At 43.1% G+C, this 9,656-nt stretch overlaps 1 protein-coding gene across 1 annotated transcript in view; it reads right to left on the bottom strand.

Moving 5' to 3' along the window:
* Positions 1-8,849: 8,849 nt before the first annotated feature.
* LOC132026311 (collagen alpha-1(I) chain-like) overlaps positions 8,850-9,656 on the bottom strand; it is a 9,464-nt gene continuing 8,657 nt past the window's right edge. Inside the window, exon 5 of the mRNA XM_059414220.1 lies at positions 8,850-9,462. Coding sequence (XP_059270203.1) covers positions 8,850-9,462 — 613 coding nt within the window. The remainder of the gene's footprint in view (positions 9,463-9,656) is intronic.

Below are 9,656 nucleotides of genomic sequence, written 5' to 3'. Positions count from 1 at the left end.
GGCAAAATCGTTGATCTCAAGGAGCACAGATTTCTTACTCCTCGTTTGACCTAGTGACAATCTTCCTGTGTGGCAGAAGCAGCTCCGGATTTAATGCGAGCCTGAAATTGACTAGAGCAGAATTTTCAAGTTTCTTTCTGCACCCAGATCCCTCTCCGGTGTCCGTTGCTGTCCTTTACGAGGAAGGAGAGGTAAATTTTGGTTCGTGGGGAGAAAGGAGGGAAAAATGAAACAAGATGCTATGGGGAGGGAGACATGCCTTGAGAGACTCATCTCACAAAGCAGGAGGCTGAGTAGGGCGGCAGGGGACGGACACTGGGGAGGGTCTGTGCGATGGTGAGTGCTGTGAATTGTATAAGCCTGATGATTCACAGACCTGTACCCCTGGGGCAAATAATACATTATATGTTAATAAAAAAGAATAAAAAAAAAAAAAAAGAAAGAAAGAGAACCAGGGAGAAATTGGTGTCCTTTCTCTGTGTTCAGTCTCACCTCTGGCATGTGTATTGTATGAAAGGCTGATGGCTTCTTTCTCTGAGCCAAAGGTGGAATTTGTTTGCTCTGCTGGTGTGCCTCCCTGACCGCTGCAATTACATTATCTGGTCAGCTTCTGTCTGCGTCTGGTTTGTTAACAGCTGTAGCTTGCAGCACCATAATTAGGTCCTGACCTGCAAAGCAGAGACAGGCCAATGTAGTTAGTATATCTCACATACGTGTTGTTTAAGATAAAGAATGGGCTAGAGTCATCAATTGATTTACTTTTGTGCATAAAAAGAGGAGATAATTCCAAGGCTCTTTTGGCTACCAAAGAGATAGGAATGTTCTATATTTTCTAAAATAGAACATTGGTTTGAATGCTGTTAACAAAGATGATCTGTTAGTATAATGTAAGGCCTTCAAAGATTATCTGCTATGTTCTGCAAGACTAAACAAAGATCTTGAAGTTTTTGGTTTGAAAGAGACTTCAAAGAGAGTTTCGTGATGGCTAAAACAGGATTTTATTGCATGAAATGTTTTTCAGTTTCCAGCTTTATAAAGTTTCTTCTAAATAGGCTTACCGTTTTTATCTTTGGCATGCACTTCTTAGCTCTCCAGGATCCCTTTTGTTACTGGGAGTGCTAACTTGGAAGGACAGGCAGCTCCAAGCCCCAGGCAGGATTTCATTTGCGGGAACTGAATCAAAGTGCAGCACCTAATATAGCATCCTGAAACCTTATAAACAGTTTTTTCCCACTAAGCGATTTTATTACAAATGCAGTTTGGAGCTGGTTATTTTCTTCTTTCATAGGAACCAGTAGTATTTGCAAAAGTAAATAGCAGTGGGTTAATAGAATGCCCTAATTTTCCTCACAGGTAGCTCATTTATCTTTTTCTGTCCTTTTTCTGCCTTTTAATTCCTCATCTTTTCTTTCTTTTTTCCCCATCTTTATCGGGATATAATTGACAAGCAGTACTGTGTACGTTTAATGTGTATAAGGTATTGATTTAATAATGTATATTCCAAACTGATTACTTCCTTGGCATTAAGCCTACACCTGTGTCGCATCACATAATCACCATTGCTTTTTTTGTGATGAGAACATCTAAGATCTACTCTTAACAACTTGCAAGTACGTAAGGAGACAGTGTTAAGTGTCCTGACGGTGCCATGCGTTTGAGTCCCCAGAACTTCGGCACTTCTAACTGGACATTTTTACCCTTTGACTGACATCACCCCAGTACCTGGTAACCTCCATTCTACTCTCTGTTTCTGAGTTTGGCTTTTTTAGATGCTCCGAACAAGTGAAATCATACAGTGTTTGTCTCTGACTTACTTCAGTGAGCATAATGGCCTAGGAGTCCATCCCTGTGGTCACAAGTGGCAGAATTTCCTCCTTTCTCGTGGCTGGAGAATATTCCAGTGTACTTCGACCACATTTTCCTTACACATTCATCCATTGACGGATGCTAGGTCATTTTCATATTTTGGCTATTGTGAATAATGCTGCATTGAGCATGGGGGTGATCTATCTTTTGGAGTTGGTGTTTTCATATTTTTCTGATAAATACACAGATGTGGGATTACTGGATCATATGGTAGGACTATTTGTGAAATAGTGCTAGGACCCTGCATGTGGTTTTCCACAGTGGCTGCATTTTATATTCCCACCAGCACTGCGTGGGGTTCCTTTTCTCCACAGCCTCCCCAACACTGCCTGCCCCTTGTCTTTTTTTTTTAAATTTATTTTAAAAATTTAATTTCTTTTCAGTGTACCAGAATTCATTGTTTATGCACCACACCCAGTGCTCCATGCAATAGATGCCCTCTATATTACCCACCACCAGGCTCCCCCAACCTCCCACGCCCCATACCTTCAAAACCCTCAGATTGTTTTTCAGAGTCCATAGTCTCTCATGGTTCGTCTCCCCTTCCGATTTCCCCCAACTCCTTTCTTCTCTCCATCTCCCCATGTCCTCCGTGTTATTCCTTATGCTCCACAAATAAGTGAAACCATATGACTGTCTCTGCATGACTTATTTCACTCAGCATAATCTCCTCCAGTCCCATCCATGCTGATACAAAAGTTGGGTATTCATCCTTTCTGATGGAGGCATAACACTCCATAGTGTATATGGACCACATCTTCCTTATCCATTCATGCATTGAAGGGCATCTTGGTTCTTTCCACAGTTTGGTGACCATGGCTATCGTGGCTATGAACACTCGGGTACAGATGGCCCTTCTTTTTACTACATCTGTATCTTTGGGGTAAATACCCAGTAGTGCAATTGCAGGGTCATAAAATTTGTATGGAATCAGAAGAGACCCCAAATTGCTAAGGAAATATTGAAAAAGAAAAACAGAACTGGTGGCATCACGTTACCTGATTTCAAGCTGTACTACAAAGCTGTGATCACCAAGACAGCATGGTACTGGCATAAAAACAGAGACGTAGACCAGTGGAACAGATTAGAGAGCCCAGATATGGACCCTCAACTCTATGGTCAAATAATCTTCGGCAAATCAGGAAAAAATATACATTGGAAAAAAGAGAGTCTCTTCAATAAATGGTGCTGGGAAAACTGGGCAGCTATATGTAGAAGAATGAAACTAGACCATTCTCTCACACCGTACACAAAGATAAACTCGAAATGGATAAAAGACCTCAACGTGAGACAGGAATCCATCAGAATCCTAGAGGAGAACATAGGCAGTAATCTCTTCGGGATCAGCCACAGCAACTTCTTTCAAGATATGTCTCCAAAGGCAGGGGCACCTGGGTGGCTCAGTGGGTTAAGCCACTGCCTTCGGCTCAGGTCATGATCTCAGGGCCCTGGGATCGAGCCCTACATCGGGATCTCTGCTCAGCAGGGAGCCTGCTTCCCTTCCTCTCTCCCTCTGCCTGCCTCTCTGCCTACTTGTGATCTCTCTCTCTCTCTCTCTGTCAAATAAATAAATAAATCTTAAAAAAAGAAAAAAAAAAAGATATGTCTCCAAAAGCAAAGGAAACAAACGCGAAAATGAACTTTTGGGACTTCACCAAGATCAAAAGCTTCTGCACAGCAAAGGAAATAGTCAAGAAAACAAAGAGGCAACCCACGGAATGGGAGAAGATATTTGCAAATGACAGGACAGACAAAAGGTTGATATCCAGGATCTATAAAGAACGTTTCAAACTCAACACACACAAAACAGACAATCATATCAAAAAATGGGCAGAAGATATCAACAGACACTTCTCCAATGAAGACATACAAATGGCTATCAGACACATGAAAAAATGTTCATCATCACTAGCCATCAGGGAGATTCAAATTAAAACCACATTGAGATACCACCTTACACCAGTTAGAATGGCCAAAATTAGCAAGACAGGAAACAACATGTGTTGGAGGGGATGTGGAGAAAGGGGAACCCTCTTCCACTGTTGGTGGGAATGCAAGTTGGTGCACCACTTTGGAGAACAGTGAGGAGATTCCTCAAGAAATTAAAAATAGAGCTTCCCTATGACTCTGCCATTACCCCTTATCTTTTTAGCCCAGCTGTTCTAACCGGTGTCAGGTGACAGCTGTGCTGCTTTTGATTTATGTTCCCCTTCTGGTTAGTGATGCCAAGCACCTTTTCATGTACTTGTTGGCCATCTGTAGGTTTTCTTGGGGAACAGTCTGTTCGGATCTTCTGCCCATCTTCTTACTCCTGTTCGTTTAACTGTTACTCAGTTGTATGTATATGTAATGTAGATGTTAATCCCTCCTTAGCTACATAGTTTGTAAATATTTTCTCCCATTCTGAGGATTGCCATATCATTTTGTTTAATGTTCCTTTAACTGTGCAGAAGCTTTTTAGTTTGTTGTAGTCCCACTTACTGATTTTTGCTTTTTTGTGTGTGCTTTTGGTGTCCTAGCCTAAGAACTGCTTCCCAGACCAGTGTCAAGGAGCTTTCCCGCTGTTTCCTTCTAGAAGTTTTATGGTTGCAAATCTTATGTGTAAGTCTTTAATGCATTTCAAATTAGGTGTCATGAGTGGAGTGAGAAGTGAAGTTTCATACTTCATCCACTCTTTCTCGGTCACCAAGTATCTGTCGGTTCGAACGAGTATTTACTGAGTGCTTTTGTGTGCTGGGCACTGGCTCTGCAGCGAGTAACAAGATTGCCCCCCTCCTAGCCCACAGAATAGAGCCCAGATTTCTTAATTGGCGTTGGAGACCTTCTCTGGTCCCTACTTACCTTGTGCACCCCATGGAACTTATCGAGAAAAACAGTGGAAGATAAATTACAAGGGTAAGTTGGGTTCTAAGGAAAAGATTACAAGGTGAGGTCAAAATGCGTAATAAAAAAGAGTGGTCTGACCTAGCCAGGGTGATCAGGGAAAGCTTCCTTGATGGTTTAACCTTTAAATTCCCTTTTTCCTTAGTGGAGGAAACATACAATATATTTCAAGACATAAATGAATGAAGCCATGAAACAATGGGTAGCCTCTTTGGTGCCAAATGATGTGAGGAAAATTAAACTTAGTAATGTGATAGTGGCTGGTTCCAAGAGGAGGTAGCTAGAGGACCTTTATGGGGGACAATTAGAGAGGGTCCTCTTGAGGATGTGGCTTTTAAATTGAAATCTCAGAAAAAGGGAGCAGGCCAGGTGGAGATCAGGGGAAGTTCATTCTGAGCCAACAACAGCCAAACACAGAGGCTCATTGGGGGCATGGCAGGGGGCCAGTGGGGACCGGTTCTGGGGAAGGTGGGGTGGGCGTGAAGACTGAGATGCTAAGGCAGGCGGGAACCAGGGGATACTGAGGCTTATGCAACTTGGGAAGGATTTTAGATTTCATTCTAAATGTACTGGGATAATGCCTCTAATACATTTTTCCTATTCTGTCAAAATATTTTATTTTCCTTGGATCTGCCTTATTTAAACCTTAACTGTATTAGTTCGGTCTTTCAGTGACAGTTTTTATCCTATCTGTAACATTTATGATCTTATAAACTTTGGAAAATATTTTCATATAAACTTTGGAAAGTATTTATCTGTGCAGATCTTATGTTTGAAGATTGAACACTCCTGATTTCTCCTTTTATAATTGCTTTCTAATATTTTAATTGCTTGTCACTGGAGTGGCTCTGTCAGTGAAGTGTCTGTCAGAGTCTTGGTTTCTGCTCAGGTCATGATCTCAGGGTCCTGGGATGGAGCCCGTGTCGGCTCTGTGCTCAGCGGGGAGCCGGCTGGAGACGCTCCTCCTGTCCCGCTGCTCTTGCCCCATCTCTCTCGCTCGCTACATAATCTTAAAAAAATAATTGAAATGCCCTTTTCTGAACTGTTTGTTTCCATAGTGTCTTCTCTAAGGTGTGGCAGGCGAAGTGGGTGACATCATCGTGTCTCCATGGATAGTGCGTTTTCTGCTGTGATGTCATCTACTGTCTTTCTGGATGGAGTGTAAGATCGGAGTAACTCGTTCTCCAGAAATCTCTCCAACAGTTCTGTTAACCTTAGATCCACTTTCTTGAAAAATCTGTTTAAACTACTTCACTTCTAAAAGCTGTTGATATTTTAAGACTTTCTACTTATTAGATGTGAGAAATTGTAGCTATTAAAATGTACTGCTCAGTTCGAGTTTATTTTCTGGTACTAATTAAGTTGCTATTGTTACACTCCTGACTCATCTTATGTACTGTGCCTTCTTTGTAGTGCTTTATTCTTTAAAATTTATTTCCAAATACATACACAATGGATCCAGAGTTCTGATATATGTAAATTTAAATTTCATCTTCTACTTTCTGTGGTTCTGATACAAGTTACATAATGCATATGCTATATACATTTTATTCTTGTCAAAAATATATCATTGATATGTTTGTTGTGACATATATATAGTACATAATATAAATAAAATACATATAGCATATATATATTTAAGTTGAATATATATATACATATATATACAATATTTAACTTGTTATATTGTAGAAACAGTCATTTTTGGAGGTTTGCAAATATGTAGAAAAAATATAATTAAATTCATCTGTAATGTCACTGTATACAATTTGTTAGTATTTTAGTATATTTCAGTCAGACACACATACATACATACATAGGTGTATATACATATGTATATGTATATATCTTTGAAAGTGTGATCCTACTGTATATATTATTTATAAATCTCTCTTTTTCACTTAATATATCTTAGACAATTTTCCAGATCAATTTTAGGACCAGCATTTTGTTCTTTCACTTACTTTGGTATAACCAATCTGTTTATTTACTTGGTGTTTTTTTTTTTTTTAAAGATTTTATTTATTTATTTGACAGAGATCATGAGTAGGCAGAGAGGCAGGCAGAGAGAGAGAGAGGGAAGCAGGCTCCCTGCTGAGCAGAGAGCCCGATGTGGGGCTCGATCCCAGGACCCTGAGATCATGACCTGAGCTGAAGGCAGAGGCTTCAACCCACTGAGCCACCCAGGCGCCCTTTAATTGGTCTTTTGACACCATAATTAATATATTTTTACAGGCATAGCTTTACATACGAACATAATTATTTCCTTAGAATAAATTGGAAATGGGGCGCCTGGGTGGTTCGGTTGGTTAAGCGTCTGCCTTCCACTCAGGTCAGGATCTCTGGGTCCTGGGATGGAGCCCCATGTCAGGCTCCTGGCTCAGTGGGGAGCCTGTCTCTCCCTCTCCCTCTTTCACTCTCCCTGCTCATGCTCTCTCTCTCTGTATCTCTCGGTCTCAAACGAATAAATAAAATCTTAAAGAGAAAAGAATAAATTAGAAATAGAGTAACTGGGTGAGAGAGGCCATGTGCATTTCTGAGGTTTTCACGATATGCCTCGCCAATTACCTCCAGAAAGTTTTACCATTTGTCCCCTGCTAGCAGTGTGCCGTGGTGCTGCTCCTTCTAAGCTCTAGCCTGGTATTGCTATAAATTTCTTACATGGGGGCGCCTGGGTGACTCAGTGGGTTAAGCCTCTGCCTTTGGCTCAGGTCATGATCCCAGGGTCCTGGGATCGAACCCCCGCATCAGGCTCTCTGCTCAGCAGGGAGCCTGCTTCCTCCCTCCCTCTCTGCCTGCCTCTGCCTACATGTGATCTCTGTCTGTCAAATAAATAAATAAAATCTTAAAAAAAATTTCTTACATGGATTGGACAATGGATTTGAATTTTTAATAAAAATTTCACTTTTCTTACCCAATAATATATTGATTATAAATTACAATGTGTTCTATAGATGGGAAACACTGCTAATACTTATCTAAAGTATTTTCCTGTAATTATTGTTTGCCATTTTTCATGAATTGTTGGGATTCCTCATTTATTAGTAGTCTGTACTGAGGAAGACGGAGGTAAAAACCTTTTCTAAATTACTGTTCACAGCTGGATTCTCCAGTCCTCTCTGGTTACTTTACTGAAGAAGCAGCCTGTTGTAGGACAGAGGAATGGCTGTAGAGCTAGAAACCCCGAAATTTTCAATCCTACTGCAGTCTTGGCTTCAGCATATATGTACTGTGTGACTTGTAATCCTTCTGGGCAGTTGTCTTCCCTTTCATAAAATCAGAATGATAATTTCTGTTCAGAGTAGCTTGAAGCATTTTTGTGAGAATCAAATGTGTATGAAAGTAATTTATAAACTGAAATGTACTCTATGTATGAGATGTAGTACTCTCATAGTAACCAGAATGCTGTCTAATGGAACAAGCTGGGGAAAATGGAAATGTAAAATCTAAAACAAATTTTAGAAATATTTGAGGTTAGTGGTGTTCTTGTCCAACTTTGTGGCTATTTAAAACATTCTTCTTGTATGTTAAGTTTCTTGTCCCTTGTGTTAGAGTCATTTTCCTGCTGGAAACAATCAAGGGTCCGGGAAAAGGGAGGGAAAGATGGGGCAGGGCAGGAGCAGCACTTGAGACAGGTTCAGTAACTGTCCTACACGTTCGGGAAGGGAATAGTGAGATGTGTCTGATCTCTCTTGAGTGTTAGATCTGAGATCCATGAATTTCTACTCAGTTTAAATAGATTAGGTGGGAACATTGGCTTTTATTTGTGGTAGTTGAGATTTTATTATTCCATAATTTGATTGTGAAAAGTACAAGGAGTCCATTCAGGCCTAATCTGTTTTTTGCTACATAAGCCTAGAAAATATGGCTTTGGAAGAACTGAAAACTTCTCCAAGTGCAAGTCTGTCATTAGGTTAAATCATCGTCCTCTTTAACTTACGTATGTGCCCAGTCTCTGAAAGGCGAGGGTTTGTATGCTGTAGGTATCTGAAGAGTTTTCATGGTTAAAAAGCTTTAAAATTTCTCTCCAAAGGGAGGATGGCTCCAAAAATATGGTCACCCCCTCCCCCAGCATTTTCATTGATCATCTAATGCTGTCTTTAAGATTTTGTCTTGGTTGCCAGGACACACGTAGGTTGAGCTGTGCGGTCATCACGCTGGCGGTCGGGACAGTTTCCTTTCCAGACGCCGCCGTTGCGCTTGCATGAGACAAAGTGCTGCGCCGGGGCCGTGCACAGTGGAAGCCCCAGCGAGCCGTCGCCGCGCGGGGTCAGGTGCGGGCCTGCGGTGGCGGCGGAGGGCGGAGGGCGGGCCCGTCCTGCGGGGGGTCCTGCGGGGGCTCGTGCAGGGCCGAGGAGGTCGCTGTAGCGCAGGCTCTGGTGTTTTTTTCCACTGGGTTTCGGTTTACTTGGACTCGGGAACACGCACACATTCGAAATTAAGCGCCGCGACCTCCCGCGCCCCGTGAGCCCTGCAGTTGGCGGAAGGCACGTGGCGACCGGAGCGCGGCGTGTCCCGGCGGTTTGCTGTCGGGGTCGCGGGCGCCCCGGGAAGGAGGGTCGCGCGCAGGCCGGTCTCGAGCCTTCACGCGCGCTGTCCTGCACCCAAGTCCGAGGGGCGGTCCTGCCGGGCGGCGCGTCCACCCTGTGACGCTCCCGCGGTACCCGAGGCGTCTTACGAACACGGTTTTTAAGCAGCTTCTTCTTGATTTGCCTTTCCGAGACACGGGTGTGGAAAAGGGGCACATGGGCTCTGCGCACGTGCCCGCGCTCCGCCCGCGCCGGGCGCCCCGGCCTCGTCCCCGCGCTCCAGCCGCCCCCGCCTCGTCCCCGCGCTCCAGCCGCCCCCGGCCTCGTCCCCGCGCTCCAGCCGCCCCCGGCCTCGTCCCCGCGCTCCAGCCGCCCCCG

This window comes from Mustela nigripes, chromosome 10 (genome assembly GCF_022355385.1).
Source record: "Mustela nigripes isolate SB6536 chromosome 10, MUSNIG.SB6536, whole genome shotgun sequence".
Taxonomy (NCBI): domain Eukaryota; kingdom Metazoa; phylum Chordata; class Mammalia; order Carnivora; family Mustelidae; genus Mustela; species Mustela nigripes.
Note: the sequence above shows the minus strand (reverse complement) of the source record. Positions and strands in the feature narration are given on the sequence as shown.